Raw genomic sequence first — 20,892 nt, 5'->3', positions numbered from 1 at the left:
CAGCAGCGTTTCCGAGGGCTGGTTTGACCCCTGAACTCAAAAGCAGTGAAAAACGCGGGGCTGCTCTGTTCTGCGACGCTTTGGCTTTAACGCGGCGCAAGGGTGGCACGGAGGCAGGAGTTCCGCAGCCTCGAGGATGCCCGCTGGCGCTGCTGTGTTGGGTCTGCGTAGCGAGGTGTTGGTAGCGGGGGGAAGAACTGCAGCCCATGGGAAGCTGGTGGAGGACGGGGGTGCCAGGCAGCACCTGCACCGTGGGCCGCAGAGCGGGCGGCGTGCGGGGCAGCAGCTCCTCCCGTGGCGCCCGCCAGCTCAGCTGTGCCGCTGGCGATCTCAGCGTTCAGCAGAACTGCCATTTCTCTTTAGCCTGTTTCATTTTCCCCTAAATTGTCAGCATTTTTCCCAGCCTCTGAACCACCCACCCGCAGGAGCAACCCCTGGTGTCTTTTCCACAGGGCTTCCTCCTTCTTAATTTTTGGTCCCATTGCTTTCGATTTTCAGTGAGAGCTGTGGCTTCGTGTGGGCTGGGCTGGACTTCATCTCGGGACTCCTAAACTCAGCGGCTGCCAGATCTGACACACACGCCGGCCGCAGAGGGACAGGACATCAGCTGGCTTCCCAAAGAGAATAACGGGAGAAGAAAGCCAGGGCTCCCCTGTGTGTCCCCAGGGCTGGCCCTTGGCGGAGGGACGGTCCTGCCGCCAGGCTCGGCGGCAACAAGGCACGCAAACGCGCTGGTGCTCCGGCGAGACCGCGCGAGCCCATGGGCTTTAGCAGGAGGGGTGAGTCAGAGGGCAGGCTCCGTTCAGAGCTGGAGAAAAAAGCAGCAGTCTCCCGCTTCAGGCGTGATAGATGCTCTTTGAGGAGCCACTCAGCTGCGGCAAAGGGACGCGAGGTCCCGCCAGGCCAGGGACTGCTCTGAACCTTTCTGAGGCGGTCCACAGCGCTCTCAGTTTCTCTTGCTCTTTTTGCCTGTCCTTTCTGCTAATTCCCCAGGGGGAAATTCCTCTTTTTGAGACAAATCACTCTCCATGGCGTGAAGGCCCCAGGAAAGCCCTCAAGCCAGAGGCCAAAGCAGAGGACTCGCGGTCCGTGGGGGTCATTCAGGTCCTAGCACCTCAGGCCGACATCAACAGATGGGTGGGACGTGGCCACGGGCCCAGAGCCCCGCCGCCACCTACATCGCAGAGGTACCGGGGCCGACAGCTGCCAGTGCCCCGGGGACAGCTCGCAGCCCCCTCCCCGCCCCCGGATTCACAGCGTGCCATGCCACCCACGTGCGTTGGCGTTCGCAGGACACACAACAGCCCTGAGGTTGTCGCTCAGCCCCAGAAATGGGGAAAGGCGAACCTGAAGCAGGAGGGCAGGGGCTGAGCCCAAAGGAAGGGAGAGCAGGAACCCGTCCGGGGCTCCAGGGCTGGCAGGACAGGACACCGGCCCGAGGGGACGCTGTCGGGCGGGCTCTGCGCCCTGCGAAACCTCCGGGATGGGTCCTCCTAGGTGCCAACGCTGGGCCCCTGTGCCACGCTTCTAACATCTCAATAACGAAGCAGCGAAGGCAGACACGCGACTCACTCCCATTTTCCCTTTCTCAGCAGCGTACTGCTCTGGTCAGAAAAGCCCCCAGCCCTCCTCCGTTACGGCCGCCGGTAGGAAAGGCCCAGCCTGGGCTGAGAGATTCGCGGGGGTGAGTGGGCGGGCAGTGAAAAAAAAGTGGAAGTTGCTGCGCAGCTACTTTCCTCTCACTGCACGAACGCCTCCGAGACGTCACGGGGCCAGCCCCCGGGGGAAAAACAAGCGTTGAGGCAGCTCGCCGGAGCAGAGCGCGGCACCCAGCTCGCCCAGCCCCACGCCGCGGAGGATGCTGAGCCGCCATGGCCCCCTCCACCGCAGCCCTGGCGCTCTGCGCGGCAACGCTCCTCGCCCGGCTGACCAACGGTGAGTATCTTGCCCGCATCGCCCCGGCTTCCCGCTCGCTGTGCCCGAGCCTCACGGCTCTCAGCAGGCTGCTCCGCTCCCGAGATCCGGGGCGATGGGGACCGAGATGGGGGGAAGGGGCGCAGGTCCACCAGCGCAGACCTCGGTGCCTCGCGTTGTGAAACGGCGGGGTCGCGGGCGCGGTGCGCCACTGACAGCCCTCCGCCCCGGGCAGGGCGCGGCGTGGCTCGGTGTTTGCCCGCCGACGGCAGCTGCTGAGGAAACCAGCACAGAAGGGGTGACAGATGTTATTGAGCCGTGCTTTGCTGCCAGGTGACAATATTGAAATTTGGGCAGGAGGTGTGAAACCGTCTGTTTCTCCCAGACAGCAGAGAAGCAAAACAGGAAAGCTGAATCCAAATAGAGCCGCTAGCAAAGGGCAGGGGCCCTCGGGGGTGCAAACACAGCGGGCTGTGCTCGCAGGTCAGAAAAGCACCCAGAGCCTCAGGCTGGGCTGAGCCGGGCTCCCCCCAGAAGAAAGAGGAAGAGGGGGACGAGCAAACACCGAAACTTGGAAGTGGGACGGGCCTGGGCAACCCCTTGCGCTTTTCGGGTGGGTCACTGCCAGACGCAGGGGGCCAAGCTCCAGGCGAGCCTTCAAGGAGGCGATAGCCAGGAGCTCTGTGGGCACTGGCGGGACGGGACAGGGCGCTGCGCGGCCTCGCCTAACGCTCGCCTTGGGTCCCACAGGTGAGCAGCTGGCGAGCCCCGGGCACGTGCACTTTGCTGCGGAGATTGGGCATCACCTGCTGCGGTGGGAGCCGGGCCAGAGCCCCCCCGGCGATGTCCGCTACGAAGTGGAGTACAAAGTGTGAGTACAGCGATGGGGGCCGGGGGGCTCGGCCCCACCCGGGGTCCGATACCGGCAGCTGTGACAACCTCGGTGCTTCTCCCTGCAGCTATGGCAAGAATTCCTCCTGGACAGCCATCCCAAACTGCATGAAGATCTCTGGGCACTCCTGCGACCTCACGTACTACACCCTGGATCCTGCCCTGCGCTACTACGCACGGGTCAGGGCCGTGTCGGGAAACCGCACGTCCTCGTGGCAAAGGACCAACTCTTTCTCCCCACGAGAAGGTAGGTGGGCTGCGGGACGGGACGGGACAAACCTAGGGCAGGCGGCACCGGCTGTGAGGAGCGGTGGCAGCTCAGCGCTCTGCCGCAAAGGCTCCCAGAGCCGCGAAGAGGAGAAAACCCTAACGCGCTGTTCCGACTGCCTGCCTTCCAGCCAGCCTGCGCCTGTCAGGCCAGAGCCTGTCGGTGGCGGGGAACACGGTCCACGTGGAGCTGCAGCTGCTGCTCCGGGTGGGGAACCTCACCCTGAAATACGACGACGTACAGAAGCACACAAGGCGGTACCGGGTGTTCGTCAGGAGGGCGCAGGACAATTGGACGGTAAGAGGAGTTGCTGGTCCTGTGCTGTCCCCGTCTATCACACGCGGTGCTGCTCAAGTGGAAAAACACATTTTTTAAGTACAGTGTTCTGTAAAACTTGACATTGGGCTTTCTCACAGCCACAACGCTGCAGAGATCTCTCTGCACGTTTTATTGCAGCAGGCTCCCCAACTCTTGTTGGGATTTTTCGTCTAGCTGCTGTCAGACGTATTCCTAAGCACCCTGGGGAGTTTCCCCAGGGAACAGTGGAGGAGGAGGAGGGAGGAAAGCACGGGGCCCAGCACGCCCATAGGGGCTGGGGGCTCTTGGGTACCAGCCCGTTCTCTGGTCGTTGCAGTACGAAGTGGTGGAGACCACCCCGGAGTTCAACATCAGCAACCTCTTCTGGGAGACGGAGTACTGCATCAGCGTGGAGCCCAATGTGGCCAGCCGGCGCACCCACGCCACGCGCACCGACGAGCAGTGCGTCACCATCGGCAGGAGAGACAGTAAGTGGCGGGGAAGCCAAGGAACGGGGGGCTTGCGGGACGTAGATCATCCTCAGCCTCCACCCCCTGCCCTCGCCGCAGGGCCTTCGTGCTGCGCGCACCGAGGACTCTGCCTCCCCCTCCTCACCTGGGCACGTCCTCTCTTGCAGGGAGCTCAGAGCTCGTCCTCAGCATCGTCAGCTCCTTCTTCATCACCCTCTTCCTCCTGGGCCTCCTGGGAGCTCTGCTGGTGTGCACCTACATAAAGAAACCCATGAGGCCGCCGTCCGTCCTGGTAAGGCAGCCGGGCACGCAGCGCCCTTTGTGACTGGCGCGAGGGCGTGGGCTTGGGTAGCTGGCGGGAGAGGCAGGGATGAAGCACGGCTCACTCCTCCCTTTTCTCTCCCTCCCAGAAGTCCTTCATAAAGCAGAGCTCGCTCTGGGTGGAGCAGGAGTCCTCGTCCCCGGGCAGCGCGGAGGCAGACCGCGTCCAGCAGCTCTTCCTGTGCCAGAAGGAGCCCCAGCAGGACGGCGGCCCCACCGGCAGCACCCAGCCGCCGCCGGAGAAGGGCTGGATGCTCCCAGCCTGGCCCGAGGACCGGGTCTGCCTGCTGGGGCCGGGGGCTGCGGGCAGCAGAGACAGCAGCTGCACCAGCACCGACAGCGGCATCTGCCTGCACGCCTCCTCCTCCGAACTGAGCTGCTCCTCGGGCTCCGAGCCACGGGGCTACAAGCGGCAGCTGCCTGCCAGCGATGACAGCGGCGTGGGCTTGGGGAGCACCGGCCCTCGCCCGACGGGCTCCTCCGGCAGCCGGACCACCGGCCCCACAGAGGCTCGGCAGCCTCACAGAGCAGAGCTGGGCTTCTCCCCCGCTGCGGGCCAGGACGGCCAGCAGGACGTGGAGTTCCGTGGGTACTTGCAGCAGGCCAAGGGCACGGTGGAGCCGCAGCAGCACCCAGCCAAGGGGGTGTCCTTCTCGGACTGCGCGGGGTCCCTGCCGGGGCCGGGCAGCGCTGACATTGTGCTGGACGTAGAGTGCTCCGAGCTGGCTGTGGCCAAGGGGTACCTGAAGCAGACCTCTCCCAAGCCCCCCTGCAGCCACGCACAGGACCTTGCTCCATGGGCGGCCCCTCGGGACCTCACCGCCTGGGACTTCTCCAGCCAGCTGTGGCCACAAGCCCCCACTGTGCTGAGCTACAGGGCTCCGGGTGCTCTCCTGGCCTCCAAAGCTGGCCCCGAGCTCCCGAAACCTCCCTTCGACACAAGCATCTTCAACACTGACCTCCTGGGGACACCACCCCTCATCGCCAGCCTCAGCGCTAACGAGTGGCTCACGCTGCAGACCGACCCCCTGAGCCTGCTCAATGGGGACGGCAAGGACAGCCGCCTGTGAGCCGCCCCGTGCTGCGGAGCGGGCACCCGCCGGCCCCGCACGCTGACCCAACTACCTCTTCGAGCCACTGCCCCTGGGGAGCAGCCGCTCCAATGAGCTACCGCCCACACTGAACGTTAACGCGTCAAACCGAGCGGTGCCCCAGGCCCGGCTCGCCCGAGGAACACGGGCTCAGCTACGTCTGGGGCTGGCACCGCCGCGGCCAGCCCCCAGCGCCCTGCGCCTTCCCTCCAGCCGGTCTCCGGTGCAAAGCTAACGGGACAGGGGGACGGGCTGCGCCGGAGGGCTCACCCCTGCAGACCACCAAGCCCAAGAACACCACGATGCTTCCAAAGGGCGATCCTGCCTCGACTGCCATCCCCAGCAGCCCGCGCGGGGCTCAGGTCCACCTCAGGGCTGGTGCGGGTGCCAGCCCCGCACTTTCACACTCCCCACTTCCCCCTTCCACAGGCCAGCACCGGGCTCCTCCAGCTGACGTCCACGCCGCCAGCGCCGTCCAAGCCTTTCACAACCCCGACGTCGGGGGCGAAGAGCAGCCTGACGTCAGCCATCCCGCTGCTGGGAGCGCCGAGCTCCCGCCCTGGCCGGCCTCACTCGCAGGGAGCGAGGGATGCTCCCGACCCTACCGGGACCCTCCAGCCCCCGTGGCGGAGACTTGGGACGCTGGCTACCTGTAACAGGGTGCAGTGTGCCACAGGAGCCCAGCGTGAACAGCCCTGCCCACGCTACGGTCCGTGTTCCGCCCCTGTTGCCTCCGGCCATTATTTATTCTATTTAATTTGTAAATACAGAAAGGATGTGGTGTTATTTATTTGGTGCATTTCTCTGTACATCCTCTCCAAAGGTCAAGCTGTGCTTTCTGTTTTCAGAGGCGGACTTTCCCCCGCAGCAAAGGGCAATGTGCCGTTGCCTCCGACAGGGAGGAGTGTTTCCACATCACAACTCGGGGCGGGGGAAGGAGTACAAGCCCAGCTCACCACGAGCTTCACGCTCATCCGAGGTCCAGGGCAGCCGTCCCAGGCGAGCATTGTGTCCCGGGAGCGCGCAGCGGAGGAGCGACCGGGGCAGCTGGTGGTGCTCTGGCAGGGGCGCCCCGGGCGGGCAGCGCGTCCCGCAGGCCGGCAGCTCAGGGAGCAGGCGCCGGGGCAGGACGGGAGTGCCTCCGCGGCAGAGCGGGATGAGTCGAAACCAGGGAGGGCAGGGGAATGGTTTCTGTGAGAACGGAAACGAGCGTGAGATGGGAGCACCTTACCGTGGGCTACATGACTACTGCCAGGCCACTTTTCCAGAAGTCACTCGGCTTCCAAGAAACTTCACAGAGGAATAGTCCCGTTGTAAGTGCTGGTGGAAACCCAGCTCGCGGAGCGCTTGTTTCGGGTGAAAACATGAATCACTGTACTCGGGAGGAGGGCTGGTGATGCACTGCTACCTTTCCTTCTGGTACGGCTGACGTCACACGACTGGCACCCAGGATCCCCTCCCTGTGTCCCGCCAAGGGCCCGGCCGTGGTGGGCACCCACCACAGCGGTGCTGCGATGCCAGCGCAGCACATCCTCGTGCCCTTGCATTTCCACCACCCCCTCCGCCCCTGGGTACTTTGGGGGTTGGAGCTTTTGGCCTTTTTTTTTTTTTTTTTTTAACTTCCTCTGAAAAACAGTCATCAAGACTCAGCGTGACTTTTTTTTTTTTTCTTCTTATTTCAAATGTTCCTGACGTCAAGCTCTGTGGCCAGATCCCACGCAGAGCCAGGCGCTGCCGGTTCCTGCTCACGGCGAAGGGCTCCGGCCGGCAGCGTCCAGGGGCAGTGTCCGCCTCCCCCTCGACGAGCAGCCAGAGCGCTCCTTCCAACGAAACCCAGGGGAGCTTGCCAGAAAACCACAGACCACGCGCCTCAGCTTCGACAGCCGAGAGCGCGGCCGGTCCCTCCGACTCTCTGGAAATCCCGGATGCTCACACTTTCCTGAATTAAGTCACAGCCCAAGGCACGGAGGACGCTGGGCTCCAACACCTCGCGCTCCTCCTTGCAGCGGGGAGCACTGCACGTCAGCTGCCGTGGTGAGGGGCCACACCGTGCAAACGCCTCTCCTCCCCCAGCATCGCCTACGCACACGTCTCCGACGCGTTTTTGACGACGGGGCGGCAGAGCCCCTGGCGCCACACGCTCTGCGAGCAGCAGCACGGTGGCCACAGGGACAGAGAAGGGAGGGGCGTTGTGGCCGGCCGCCAGCTCCCTTGCAAGCCACCTGGTCTCCTGAGTTTGTTTTCCCCTCTGAGAGCAGAGTTTGCACAGAAACTGCCCCGGAGCCCCGTGCCTTGCGGGGGTCCCTCTCCGGGAGCTTTGCCGGGGCTGCTCTCACGCTCCGGGCGCTCCCGCAGCCTCTTGCTTTGCGGAGGTTGACGGCGGCTGCCGTGAGAAAGCCAGGAGAAAGCCCACCGGGGCTTTCTGAGGTGCGTGCCTGCACTGCCAGCTCAGAGGACGGGTTTCCACACTGGTCCAGTTATCTCACCAAGAAGGGAAGTCTGGAGCAGTCTCATTTCCTCACGGCGTTTTCCCCTCTTGCACAAAACCAGCCATCCCGTTCTGCTGTTCACCAGCAGCCTGGCCCTCCTGGGCACGCAGCCGGCTGATCCCGAGGGCTGGGGGGGGGTCTCTGAGCCACGGGGGTCCGTGGGGAAGGCATCTTTTCAGGACGGGTGCTGAGGAAGCCCAGGATAAGGCAGCTGCCTCCTCCTCCTCCTCGCTCTCGAGCACTGCCACTCACCGGTGCAGCGGCACAGGGACCGCAGCCGGCCCTGGGCACCTTCCAGCGCTGGCCACGGCTGAGGAGGGCCAGCGTGAGCCATGCAGCTGCGGGGAAGCAGATGGAGAAGCTCTTTTAGAAACAGAAACCGCACCCGTCCCGTTTCAGCAGAAAACAAGGATATTCAGGGGCTGGTTTTTACAGAAGCGAGAGCAGAGGAGTTCCCCCGCGACTGGCTGTCCCGGTTTCGGCTGGAACAGAGTTAATTTTCTTTCTATGAGCTGCTATGTTTTGGATTTACCATGAGAATAACACCGACAGCAACAGCTAAACCATCAGTGCGTCGAGCAGCGCTTGCACCAGCTCTAGGACGTTCCGCTTCTCACGCCCGGCCAGCGAGGAGGCTGGGGGGGCACAGCCGGGACAGCCGATCCCAGTGCCCACAGGGATATCCCACACCGTGCGATGCCATGCTCAGCGCAGAAACTGGGAGCGGTCGGCCAGCGGATGCCGATCACTTTGCGGGGACTGGCTGGGCATCGGCGGGTGGGGAGCGCTTGCAGCCCTTGCTTTTTCTTGTTTTGTTGTTTTCCTTTTCATTTCGATTTGCCTTATTTCAGTCACTAAACTGTTCCTATCTGAACTCACAAGCCTTCTTTCTTTTACCTTTCTGACTCTCTTGCCCATCCCACCCGGGGGGAAGGGTGATCAAGCGGCTGCGTGGTGCTTAGCGACTGGCTGGGGCGAAACCGCAACGCTGGTTTTGGTTGCTCTTTCTGTCGCCGCTGCAAGGTGGGCGTGAGGCAGCTGTGCAGGGAGCACGGGGGCTCCAGCCCCAGCCTGCCGTCACCCTCAGCCACATGCCCGGTCCCGTGCCGAGGACGGCAGAGCACAGGAAGAGAAACGCAAACCAAAGCCTGCACAGGGGGAAATAAAACCAGAGGCCAGGGAAAGCCCCTGAGGCCTCACAGGCGCAGGGAGGACTTTTGCAGGAAAAACCTCGGGACTATCCCAGGGAAAGCTACAACGACCGTGGGGCACGGAGGCTCGGGGACGCAGCACGCGCCCCACTGTCACAGCCGCCCCGAGCGCTGGCTGCTCCCCACTGCTGCTGCCGTGGGGCACACACAGCCAGGGACCTGCGCAGCCACGGCCGGGCGGGGAGGAGCAGGGCGATGTCCTACCTGCACGCCGGCCTGGCTCCCGCCTCACGGCCCTCGCTCGTGAAAAGACACGTAGCTGCTCCCCGCCGCGCCCAGCGAGCCGCTGATGGTGAACGGCGGCAGCAGCTCCACTGCCACCGACCCCAGCCCCCTGCGGGGAAGGCAGGGACTTCAGCGAGCTGCTTGCCCCCTCCAGCCCGTGGGGTGCAGGCTGTTCCCGGACAGCCGGGGCTCCCCAGAGCATCCCTGTCCCGGGCAGGCAACGCCTGCAAACGGCAGAGGGTTCGCGACACCTTGGCCCCGCGCAAAGGGGGCACCCGGCCCGCCCCAGGTCCCGCACAGCCCCACTCACCAGCTGTGGGAGAGGCTGAAGATGAAGTCGGGCCCTGGGGAGCAGGAAGGAGAGGTGTCAGAGTGCTGTGCGGTGCCGGGAACTCGCCTTCGCTTTGCCGCGAGTCTGTGCGGCAGCGTGGGATGGACAGGACGCCAGCCACACCGGGACATCACTGTGCATCCCCCTCAGCCTCTGCACGCCCCCATCTCGCCCCAGAGCCACCCTGGGGACCAGCGAAGGCCAGGTGTGCCCCCCGCACCCCGAGCTCTGCAGCCCTTGCCCTCGGAGCCCTCCCCGCCCGTTCCCCGCTCTGCCCGTACTCACGGTGCCAGCACGGGCCCCGCTGGTACCACCAGACGAAGGCGTAGCCGAAAAGCGCCAGGATGAGCAAGGCCAGCCCGACGCACAGGACAACGCGCAGCGTGCTGATGGGCTCTTGTCCTGAAAGCAGAGGGAGAAGGGGCTCTGCAGGCAAGCGCCTCTGGGAGGCAGGGGTCCCCATCACCCCCAGGGGGGACAGGGCGGCTGCGGGGCTGGGGTCTGTGGGACTGCACTCCACGAGGCTCTCGAGCGTTGCAGCGCAGAGAATTTGCCTACCCCTGAAACCCCGTGCTGGAGACTTGCTGGCGGGGTGCGACTCATCGCTGCCTCCGTGGTCCCTGCGCGAGCTTGCAGGGTGGATGGTGCCCCGGGAATGGAGCCCAGAGGGGAGCGCAGGCAACCTACAGCCCGAACTGGAAGGGAGCAGGCTGCCCTGCTATTCCCGCTCCCAGGAGCTCACCCAGAGCTCCGTCCGTCCCCGCGCTGGCGCTGCGCAGCCGCTCAGCCCCATTTCTGGACAGGCAGTTCCCTCTAGAGGATGCATCTGCCTGGCTGAGCAGCATCCTGCTGCGGTCCCCGGCCGGCACTGGGTGACGGGGGGGCCATTCAGGACCACAGTACTGCACCCCCTCCGTCCCTCCCAGCGCCCACCAACGCTCCTGGCATCAGCAAGGGGTCGCCACCGACGTGCCCAGGCGCCACGCAGCCGATGAATGGCCGTTTCTCTGCAAACCCTGCACAGCGCCGGGCGGCTCATCGCACCTTTCTCCAGCTGCTCCCAGCTCCTGCTCTCCCAAACCCCCGTGCAAACGCTGTCCCAGACCCTTCCCAGGGGGCTCCAGCATGGGCCCATCGCACAGCCTCTTGCACATCCACCTGCATCCCAGCATCCCTGGAAGCCCCGGCTTCCCTGACCAGTAAGCCGCCCAGTCAGTCCCATTAGCAAAACGCAGGTGGGGGGTGGTGGGCACAGCTCGGGGGCTGCTGTGGCAGGAGTGGACAGGACAGCAGGGCGGCGCAGGGAGCGGGTGCTGTGCCTTGCAGCACCGGGAGCGAGGAGGCAGTGGAAAAGGATGACCTCACGGCAGCTAAATTTAGACAGATGCCAGGGGAGTGAGAGCACTTCCCCTCTGGTCACGGCGTTTACTCAGCGAGCGCGGCCCCGGGTCGCGCTGCAACCCGCAGCGCTGGCTCTACCTGATGGGAGCCGGCAAGCGCCCGCCGAGCCGCAGAGCATCGCGACGCCCGTTCCCCATTCGCACGGCGGACGAGCGGGACCAGCCTGCCCTTCCCTTCCCTCCTGCTCCGGGGGCCGGGATACGCGGGCGGCCAGCGCGCCCTGCTTCCGCTGGGCCAGGGGCGAGCTGCGAGCCTGGGACAGGCCGGCGTGGGCGAGGTCAGTTCATCTGTCACAGGGTGACTCACTCAGCCGAAGCTGCGGGACGGGAGGAGCATGGTGCAACAGCTTCCCTGAATCAGCCAGCTGCCGAAACTGCCCTCTCCCCACGCCTGCCATCGGTGGGAGGATGCCAGCTTTGTGCCCAGCCCCTGCCCCGACACCTCAGAGCAGGCATCCCCGCGCCCCAGCAAGACGCCTCCGAGCAGCGCTGCTTGGAGGGGAATGTTTCCGAGCCGCTGCCCGTGCCGTAAAACATCCCCAACTGCTCCGTACGGGAAAAAGGCCAGCGACTCACCTGCCCGGGGCTCCATCGCCCAGCGCCGCGCTGCAGGAGAGCCTGGTGCGTGCTGGAGCCTGGCGCGTCTTGCCCGTCCCCTCCTCTCCGGTGACACGGCCGCCTCGCTGCCCGCGCTGCAGTGACTGCCGGTTCAGCTGCTTCCCAGGGGAGAAAGTAGAGGAGCTCCAGCAGACATCACTCCACGTCGCCTGTGCCCCGGCCTCCCCACCCGCTTGCCCTCCCGCTGCTCCCGGAGGGGCTGAACTGGTAGCACTGGGAGCCCAAGGGGCAGGAACGCCCCGGACACAAGGGTGCCCAGCCCTGGCAAGGCGCCCGAGCGGCTGCATCCTCTCACAGTCACCTCCTGGCAAAAAGCAGCAGCTGGGAGAGGGGCAGGGTTGCGGGGATGCCGGCCGGGATGCAGAGGGGACGATGTGCACTGCCGACCCAAGGAGCTGCTGGCACCCGGCTGGGATGGAGAGCCCAGGGCTGCCCCTCGCCTGGCAGCGGAGAGGAAAGGGACGGGGTGCGTGCCCATGCAGCTGGGGGGCCCTGGGACGGCCCTGCCTGGCCTCTGCCTGACCCCGATGGAGCCGGGGCGCCCAGAAGCCTGCGTCACGTCGGGGCTCTGCGTGCCACGGGGTGACAGGCTGGAAACGCGGCCGCGCTCCAGGAAGCAAAGTCCCACAGGCGCGCGGAGCTGTGACGTAACATCTGCAAATCTCAGCTGCTTCCTCAAAGCCTTCGCCCAACCTCACCGGAGGAAGAGCCGCTCCCCACTGCGCCACCTCCCGCCCCGTGGATGCTCCCGGGCCGGGCCACGGGGCTGGCACTGGGATGCTCTGGGAAGGCTGCCCGCGCCTGGAGGGGTTCCTCGGCACAGCACCGGGCTGCGGCCGTGCAGCACCCGTGTCCCAAGCTGCTTTCGCTTTTCAGCCACAGTTTGCTCCCTGAGAAGGGAGAGGCGTGCCCAGACAGGACAGGAGAGCTCGCTCCTCCATCCTGCTGTTCCTACAGAGCCGTGTGCCCGAACCCACCCTGGCACACCGGGGACGCAAGGGTGGCCCTTACTGCGGAGCCACGTGCAGATGCTGGGATCCCCGGTCAGGCTACGGCAGTGCGAGCTGGCACAGGATCCGGGATGCTCCGCAGCCTCCGCGCTGGCACAGCGCATACGCCTGCCGGCAGCAGTTCTCCCCGACCGCTGGGAAAGCTGGATGACAAAAAGGAGGAGAGGGCAATTAGGGTGTCAGCAGATCCTGCACACCCACCGCTTCCAGCGTGAGTCCACACAAGGCCAAGCTTTCCAGCAGCCCGCAGACTCCCTGACCCCAGCCCATTTTCTGCACTGGCTTTCGCCCAGCTGGAGCGAACAGCTCCCGCGCGCCTCAACCTAAGCACTCATCCTGCCCAGCAGCGCTGCCAGCTCTTGGTCCCAGGGCCGTTATTCCCGGACACGTAGCCCAGCTTTGCGTCAGAGGCACGTGCAGCCCCACAACCAGCCTCAGCACCTGCCTGTGGGCACAGCACTTTCCCAAACCCGGGCCCGGGGCTGTAAGAGCCCCGTCTGAGGCAACATCACCACGGAGCAACGGCCCCGTACAGCCTGCCCGGGGCACCAGCCGCTCCCACGCAGCCCGTGCCCCCAGCACAGCATCCCCACAGGTCACCCACCACGGGCACCCACTCGCCTTCCCTCTGACTTCCAGGAGCATCTTCCAGCCGTGACCCGGGGTCACGCGGGGACACGCAGACCCAGTGACCCGAGCGTAAAGCGGCCCGGCAACCTCACACGTAAACTATTCCCCTTTCCTCCTCCACCTACTCAAACCTCTGTTTCACAGCAGCGCGGTGCAACGCGGAAGAGACGACAGAGCGGGACGGCTGCGGTTCCCCTTATCATCAGGAGAGGAGCAGGAAAGATCCCGCCCGTCAGCCTGCTCCCGATAAGCTGTTTGGCGACAGCAGCTCCGCAGGTGAGTCACCCTCGGGTGGCAGATGCTCAGGAGATTGTTGCAGGTGATGGTGCTGCTGATAGACCGGTGTTGTATTACAATACAGTTCATAATTCCAGTTTCACAACTGCTCTTGCGGGTTTTAAGGAGTGCTTGGGCAGTCCTGCCCCAGTGCTCGTACGGCGCAGAGCGGCGCAGGCACAGGGGCGGCGGGAGCTCCGTCGGCATCGGGGCGCCCACAGCCTCCCCGCGTCCTGGACTGGAGGGTGTTCGCCAGGTTTCCGCAGGCAGAAGAGCGCGTCGGAGCTGGATGAACATGGTGAGTTACCGCCAGCTTCGCCCACCGCTCTGCCCCCTCCCTGTGCCCCAGTGCCCTGCACGGCCTGCAGCCAGCTGCGGTTCGCCGGCAACGGGGCAGCCCAGGCTCCGAAAAGCTGCTTCTCGCTGGCCCTAGCTCCCCGCAGCATCAAGGCAGGAACGATTTTCCCCGTCTCTCTCAACACCCCATCGTGGCTGCTGGGCGCGGCGCTCGGCTGTCCCCACGAGCTCCCGCTCCCACGTCTGTCTGCTGCTTTCCTTGGCCCTCTCCCAGAGCAGGAAGCGGAGAAGTAAGGCAGGGTGTCTCGCAGGGCTGCTCGCCAAGGGGAACGCGTCCTTCTGGAGCGCCTTATCCCCTCCTTGGGCAACGCCTGGGGAAAAGCCCAGCACCCCTGTCCCGCAGCGCGGCTCCGGCTGCGGGACTGCTGGTCACTCTGCTCCGTGCAAGGGACGCGCTCCGCTTGGCCTCCTGTGGTGCCTCTTGCAAGCAAAGCCATGGCCACCAAGTCCCAGGCTGGCATGCAGTCCCCTCCCTAGCAGGAAAAGGCTTCCTTACCGGAGGGCAGCCACCTACGCCCCAGCTCGCCAGGCACCGCGAAACCCTCCACCGGTGACACACCGGGACATCGTCCCCTCCAGGATGGGGAACTCAGCCCCCTGAGCAGGGGCAACGGCTGCACGCACCCGTGCGTTAAATCCCCACGGCCATGGAGTTAGCCTGGGATCGGAGCACCCTGCACCCTCCGGAGCCGGGGTTTCCCAGGAACATCCTACCTTCCCTGACGCAGGAGCTCCGTGCAGCCCAGCGCCTTTCCACCGCCCGCTGCGGAAGGCGGACGGCACAAGCCGGCTCAGATGGCTCGGGCGCAGAGGTTCATCGGGAGCCCACGGCTCACGGGCTGGCACTCGCACAGCTGGAGCGGCGTCAGCGTACTTCCAGAGAATACGGCAAGGGAGCTCAATTACTTACGGCAGCCTTGAGCTCTCTGGGAAATCATGTGCCACCACTCCGGTCTTGCCTGGCTTTGAGTTTAACCAGTGCCGCTCTTGCTTGGAGAGCAGGCGGGCAGTCACGGAGAGGCAGCCCCTGGGGCAGCTCCACGCTGCCAGTCCGTTTGAAACGGAGGAGGTTCATGGGCTGAAGAAAATCCAGGAAAAAAAAAAAGGCAATACCTTCTCTAGGTGGGAAGGTGGCCAGCACCACAGCATCACCTCTCCCACCTGCACCCGCGCCAGACTCACCCAGGGCTGTGGGAAAGGAGCCCCGTACCAGACGACGCGACGGGCGTGAGTACGGGCGGCTGTGCCACGCGGTGCCCCGCAGCTGCCGAGGAGCCGCCACGGCCGGCGCCCTGGGACTGTTCCCGTAGGGAACCGTTAGGATCCCATTATCCGGGTCATGCCCGGCTCAGGCCCACGGTGACGCAGGAGGTCAGGATGAGGAAGGACCGGCCCCGCGTGCCCTCAGCTGGCTGCGCTGCAGGACGTAGGTGGCGGCTGGGAGAAAGCTGGGCTGGCGTTGCAAAACTCCAGGGGCTCCTGCAGGCACCAGGCGCCACAGATAAGCCAAGACAGGAGCTGCTGCACCCGCAGCACCCTCCCAGGAGCCAAAAAAACCCAAGAGGCCATGCAGAGCCCATGGCAGGGCCAGGCGCTTGCCACAACTCCCTCACGCTTGGCATCGTGCTGGACGAGCCCAGAGAAAGGCCCCTGGCATTTCCTCAAAAGAGCCAGATAGCTGCGAGCTGGGGCGCAGCCCCGCCAGCTCCAGGCAGGATGAGCCCTCCCCTGCGCAGGTCCCTGCTTGTTCCCGGGCCGGGGAGCAGCCGAAACCAGCAGCCCAGCCAGGCGGCACGGCTGTGATGGGGAGGCAACGTTTCCCGGCTGGGCGAGGGGCAGCGCCCTGCCGCCAGCCGCCGGCTGGAGCAGGGCCCCTTCCAGCCTCGCTGCATCCCTGCTCCGCTGCTCCAGAGCCCCAGCCTCCCTGCACCCATCGAGACAACGGACGCCGTCGTCGCCCGCCCTATTGAGACAAGGAACGCCATCATCGCCCGCCCTCCGCCGCCCGGAGAAAAGTGTGCTGTTCCCAAAGCTCAGCTGCCAAGGGAGCAAAGGGTTCCAAACCCCAAATCTCCTGCATCCATGTGTTTGCTGCCATGTTTTTAATCCTCCTTACCTCGCGGTGGGTACAGACCCCGCAGAAAGCCGGTCTTACCTGCCACGTAGAGCCCAGGAGCAACGGCAGAGGAAAGAGCTCGGGCTGGATGGGTGCCCAAGGGAAAAGCGAGAGTGCTGCTTTCCACGGCCTCGGCAGCACGGGAGTACGCTTTCAAACCCCGCACCCAACAGTGTGGTGGGAGCGGAGCTGCCAAACAGGGCGACAGAAACACACAGCGCTCACCTGAACCCCCCCGAGGGGCTGCGGTCCTCACCTGGAACCAGCCTTTCCTGCTGCAGCTGGGCAGCTGCCATACAGGAGCTGTTACAGGAGAACAATTCTGGGGAGATCAAGCGGGATCAGTGCCTCATTCATCGCTTGCTCCGGCGCCGGCTGCTACCCGGCCGTGTTTACCGTGTGTCCTAGCAGCGGCACAGCGCTCCCTCCCCACCCCGGAGGACTCGTTCCCACGGGACAGGTTGGTTTCTCCAGCGATCTGTTGGAGAGGACTCAGCCTGTGCTGCTCGGTTTCTGACCCCACTCCAGGCTCGGAGCCCCGTGGTGACGTGCCTGGGTGACACAGCCCTGCAGCGCCTGTTTTGACTCAGGGTTCCTTGGCAGATCAGAAAAGTGCCTCTTTCACAACCCTCAGCCACTGGTGCGGCAGCTCTGCGACATTAATAGCCACTTACCGGCACCGCACGGGTGGTGTCCATGGGGACAACGCCGCCGGTGATGCTGGGTGAGGGCATAGCCAAGGGCCGTCGCGCCAGGACGTGCCACCCCTGTCCCCAGCAGCTCTACGGCAACCTCAGCCCTAGGTTGGAGTAGTTTCCCTGCTAATCGTGCTGACGGACCCGGAGCAAGGAACTGCCGCAGGGCCAGCTACCCACGCTGCTACCCACCCTTCCCACCTGATGTCCCAGCTCGGTAACGGTTTTCCCCTCTGGTTTGCAGGATTTAGCCTCCGAGCAGCTGAATGGCAGAGGTAATGCCCAGGGGAGCTGGGGGCACGGGTGCTGCCAGGCTGGTCCCGGCGACACGGAGCCACGCTCCCCTGCCTTGCAGGTCCCAGCAGGAGACGCAAAACCTCCACGGCACTGGAGTCCTTCAAGAGGGTTGGCATCCCCGTCCTGGCAGCGGTGCTCAGCCTCATCTGCCTGGTTACCGTCGGGTTCCTGGGTATGGCTCCCGCTCTCCTCTCCCCGCTCCCGGGCACAGCCGCGGCTCGGCAAACGCCGCTTGGGACCCTGGGCTCGGCAGGAGCTGGGCGCTGAGCTCCCCTCTCCCTCCAGTCAAGGTTTACCTGGACTACCACTACTTCTTCTGCAAGCAGCCCCTGAAGCTGGTGCCGCTGCAGCAGCTGTGCGACGGGCAGGCGGACTGCCCGCAGGGCGAGGACGAAGCCCACTGTCCCCGGTGGGTCCCCGCGGGGCCAGCGGCCGGCGGTGAGTCTGGGACGTCTCCTAGAGCGCCACAGGGGCCGGGCTCGGCTGCTGAAGCCCCCCGTGACGAAGCTGCCCTTGTGCCCGTCCCCAGCCCGCCTCTCCAAAGACAGATCCATCCTGCAGGTGCTTAACGGGAACACCGGAGCCTGGTCCTGCGTCTGCCACGACCACTTCAGCCCGGCGCTGGCAAAAGCGGCCTGCGAGCAAATGGGCTACGGGAGGTAGGCGGCCGCTTTCCCCACGCCTCTCGCCCACCTTGCCTACCCCTCTCCCCTAAAAGCTCTTTTTGAGAGGAGCTCAGGTTGCTCAGGAAGCACCGGGAGCTCCGCGCTGATGGTTTCAGTCCATCCCCACCACGCAGAGCCCTCTCGCCACTCTCTGTGCCGGCAGCTTCCCTGTAAGCGTGGTACTGAGCCCAGCATCCCCCGCCTACAGGCACCCTGCCCCACTCCCACCCCTCACCTCACCTCACGTTCCGGAGGGGCTCAGCTCACGCCCACAGTGATGGAGATCTCCTGGGGAGGGGCACAGGGCACCGCACTCCCCTTTTAAAGCCCCGGGGTGGGGGCGTGGGTGCCGCACAGCTGTGGGCAGGGTCGGCCCTCGCAGGTGGGGTGAATCTCCACTCACCCACCCGTGCCAGCAGCAGTTTGCAGTGCTGCGGTCAAGCAAAGCCGGGTCAAGCCCAGGTTTGGGAAAACAGCTCGTGTGTTTGGTATTGGTGCCGGATTAAGGCAGAGTCTGAGCCAAGTTAGGGGTGTTTCAGCCCAGAATGGCCTTTTCCAGTTCCAAAAAGCCAAGCACACAGGCTGTGAGCACAAGCCCCAGTGCCACCACAGCAGGGACACCCTGAGCTACTGGCCCTGAGCAACAGGCAGTCGTCCCTCTTCCTTCAACACGCTCCCGTTCCTGGTCCTGAGCCCCAAATCCTGCCCCCGGCCCGTCAGGGCTGCGGCGCTTCCTTCTGTCAGCATCCCTGCGTCCCTGTCCCAAGGAACCCCCTTGTCCTTTGGGGTCTTCCTCTTGCTTGCCGGTGCGGGGTCCGCATTCCCGTCCTGAGCTCCCGCTTCCTCCCTGTCTCACCAGCTCCTCGTTGGGGTAAAACATTTAGAATTTATTTGTGAAGCGTCAGTCCCTAAAATTTTAGAGCTGGGTTACACCGTCTTTGGCTTATGGGCTCCCAGAGGGGCGTGGGCGCCGCTGCTGATCCTCCCCCAGCATCCGTGCGGCGCAGGCAGTGCGCCCGGGGCTGCGCACCCCAGGCCGTGCTTCCTGATGTCTTCCAGCATCCCCACTTTCCGGGGCGTGGAGGTGGGCGCGGGGCAGCCCCTGCCTCCCCGCGAGGTCGTGCTGAGCAACGGCAGCCTGCAGACGCCCGAGCCGGGCAGGTGAGCGCTGGGTTCCACGGAGGCGGCCGCTGTGCCCCGCGCCCCACACAGGAGCCAGCTGTGCCCGGCCATGGAGGCGAATCCAGCCCTTTTCCTCCCTTTTCCAGGATGTGCCTCTCCGGGTTGGTCGTGTCGCTAGTTTGCTCCCGTGAGTACCGCGCCGCGCCAAAATGGCAAGCCTGGGGACGACGTGCAAACCCCAAAGGGTTGGAGGGGGGCAGAGCGGGTTCTCGCTCTCTCCTCGCCGCACCAGCCAACGCGCAGCTTTCTCGCCGCCCCGTGCCTGCCAGGAGACTGCGGGGAGAGCAGGAGGACGCCGCGCGTGCTGGGCGGCAGCCCGGCCGCCATCGAGGCTTGGCCCTGGCAGGTCAGCCTGCAGTACAGGAAGGAGCACATCTGCGGCGGCAGCATCATCGACCGGAGCTGGGTGCTGACGGCCGCGCACTGCTTCAAGTGAGTCGGTGACCTCCGCGCCGCGGCGCGCCGGGCAGCGCGCACCCACCTGCCGGGGCTGGGCCGGCTCCTCGGGTCCCTCGGGAGCCACGCGCTGCTTACCCGTCCCGTAGCCATGTCGGCGCGGGGCTCTGCGAGTCACCAAGGGGGACGAGGGGAGCGACAGCGGACGTGTCTGTGCGCAGGAACAACCCCATCATCCAGAGCTGGCGCGTGAAGACGGGCTCCAGCCTCCTCGCGGGCAGCACCAGCCTGGCCGTGGAGAAGGTCTTCCTGGCCGAGGCCACGTCCGCGTCTCCCAAGGACAACGACATCGCCCTGGTGAAGCTGCGGTCCCCGCTGCGCGTCTCAGGTGAGACGTGGCACACACGAGGGTCCCGCGTGCCGTCCGAGGGCACCGAGAAGGGGGCCGGGGAACCGATAGCCCACCTGGCGATGCTCAGTGCGGAGAGGGCTGCGTGCGAGCGGTGCCATACCCCCGCCAGCCTCCCCAGGCCTCCCCTGCGCCCCCCCTCTCCCCTCCAGACAGCAGCAAGCCCATCTGCCTGCCGTATTTCGACGAGGAGCTGGCGCCAGGCACGTCCCTGTGGGTGATAGGCTGGGGCTACACACAGGAGCACGGTGAGCGGGACAGGGGCCGGGGCAGAGCCCCCCCAGTACCCTCCGCAGGGGTAGCCGGGGGCGGTGGGCTCCCTCCTCGCCCGGGGGGTCCCTTCCGAGCGGCCCCGTTTCGCGCAGGCCACCTGTCGGAGAGCCTGCAGCAGGCGGAGGTGAAACTCATCGACAAGGAGAGCTGCAACCTGGCCGCCTACCACGGGGAGGTCACCGAGAAGATGCTCTGCGCCGGCGTGCCGCAGGGCGGGGTGGACACCTGCCAGGTGGGGGGCGGCTGCTCCCGAAACGGGGGGGGCGGGTCGGTCCCATGAGAGCTGCGAGCCGCAGCCCTGAGCGCCAGCGCCCACCGTGCGGGGGGCTGCTCGGCCCCCGCTCAGGCGGTTTGTCGGCGCAGGGGGACAGCGGCGGGCCCCTGCAGTACGCGGGCGGGCACTGGCAGGTGGTGGGCATCGTCAGCTGGGGCCAGGGCTGCGGGACTCCCAGCACGCCCGGCGTCTACACCAGCGTCCGTGCCTACCTCGACTGGATCTACGCCGTCCGGAGGGTCAGTGCCTTGGGACGGGGGGGCTGCTCTGCCGCGCAGGTTTTTGGGGGGCGGCTTGCAACTGCTTCTCTCCCCCTCTCTCTCCTTCCAGTCGGAACTCTGAGACGCGCTGGGACGGTCCCCTCCCCTCTCCCCGAGCCTCCGTCCCCATCCCTACGCGCCTGGCTGCCTGGGCTCCGGCAGCGGATCCGAAGCCGGGGAAGGCGAGTGGCGCCCCGCGGGCCCTCGCTGGCAGGGTGCGACTCACCGTGCCGCAGCCCAGCCAAGGAGGCAAAGGGCGGCTCGGGGCGACGGCCACCGACACCGCGGAGGAACCCGATCGGCCCGAGCTCCCTTCCGGACAGATTAACTCGCTGCCCCGCGCCGGGCAGGAAGGCTCCCGCGGGGCGAAGCTGCTGTTTGCTCACTCCTGTTACACGGAGAGAAAGGGCCTTCGTGCTGTGGAGCATCCCATTAAAAAGAAAGTATTTGTTTCTTCCCGCGGCCTCCGCTGGCTCTGCCCCGCTCGCTCGCAGCGGGACTCTCCGCAAGACGCCGCGCCGTACGC

The 20,892-nt window shown here is 65.6% G+C and overlaps 3 protein-coding genes across 3 annotated transcripts; 2 read left to right on the top strand and 1 right to left on the bottom strand.

Annotated features, from left to right (window-relative positions):
- Nucleotides 1-1,802: 1,802 nt before the first annotated feature.
- IL10RA (interleukin 10 receptor subunit alpha) lies at nucleotides 1,803-5,522 on the top strand. Its single transcript, XM_086766098.1, has 7 exons — nucleotides 1,803-1,935; nucleotides 2,665-2,785; nucleotides 2,874-3,052; nucleotides 3,204-3,370; nucleotides 3,708-3,858; nucleotides 4,008-4,132; nucleotides 4,251-5,522. Exons 1-7 carry the CDS (start codon nucleotides 1,872-1,874, stop codon nucleotides 5,229-5,231), a joined length of 1,788 nt encoding a protein of 595 aa, XP_086622224.1. The 5' UTR covers nucleotides 1,803-1,871; the 3' UTR covers nucleotides 5,232-5,522.
- A 2,419-nt stretch (nucleotides 5,523-7,941) lies between these two features.
- SMIM35 (small integral membrane protein 35) lies at nucleotides 7,942-11,598 on the bottom strand. The gene is made up of 5 exons (XM_086766114.1): nucleotides 11,485-11,598; nucleotides 9,794-9,910; nucleotides 9,488-9,521; nucleotides 9,157-9,286; nucleotides 7,942-8,079 (listed from the first exon to the last, which is right to left on the bottom strand). The coding sequence occupies exons 1-4, from the start codon at nucleotides 11,498-11,500 to the stop codon at nucleotides 9,181-9,183; spliced, it is 273 nt and encodes a 90-aa protein (XP_086622240.1). The 5' UTR covers nucleotides 11,501-11,598; the 3' UTR covers nucleotides 7,942-8,079; nucleotides 9,157-9,180.
- Nucleotides 11,599-13,731: 2,133 nt separating this feature from the next.
- TMPRSS4 (transmembrane serine protease 4) lies at nucleotides 13,732-20,527 on the top strand. Its single transcript, XM_086766099.1, has 13 exons — nucleotides 13,732-13,740; nucleotides 16,855-16,885; nucleotides 16,966-17,079; nucleotides 17,193-17,345; nucleotides 17,437-17,566; nucleotides 18,632-18,733; nucleotides 18,841-18,881; nucleotides 19,024-19,186; nucleotides 19,372-19,538; nucleotides 19,712-19,807; nucleotides 19,907-20,064; nucleotides 20,196-20,345; nucleotides 20,437-20,527. The coding sequence occupies exons 1-13, from the start codon at nucleotides 13,732-13,734 to the stop codon at nucleotides 20,446-20,448; spliced, it is 1,326 nt and encodes a 441-aa protein (XP_086622225.1). The 3' UTR covers nucleotides 20,449-20,527.
- The last annotated feature ends 365 nt before the right edge of the window (nucleotides 20,528-20,892 follow it).

The sequence above is a fragment of the Chlamydotis macqueenii genome, chromosome 24 (assembly GCF_036417535.1).
Source record: "Chlamydotis macqueenii isolate bChlMac1 chromosome 24, bChlMac1.mat, whole genome shotgun sequence".
NCBI lineage: Eukaryota > Metazoa > Chordata > Aves > Otidiformes > Otididae > Chlamydotis > Chlamydotis macqueenii.
Note: the sequence above shows the minus strand (reverse complement) of the source record. Positions and strands in the feature narration are given on the sequence as shown.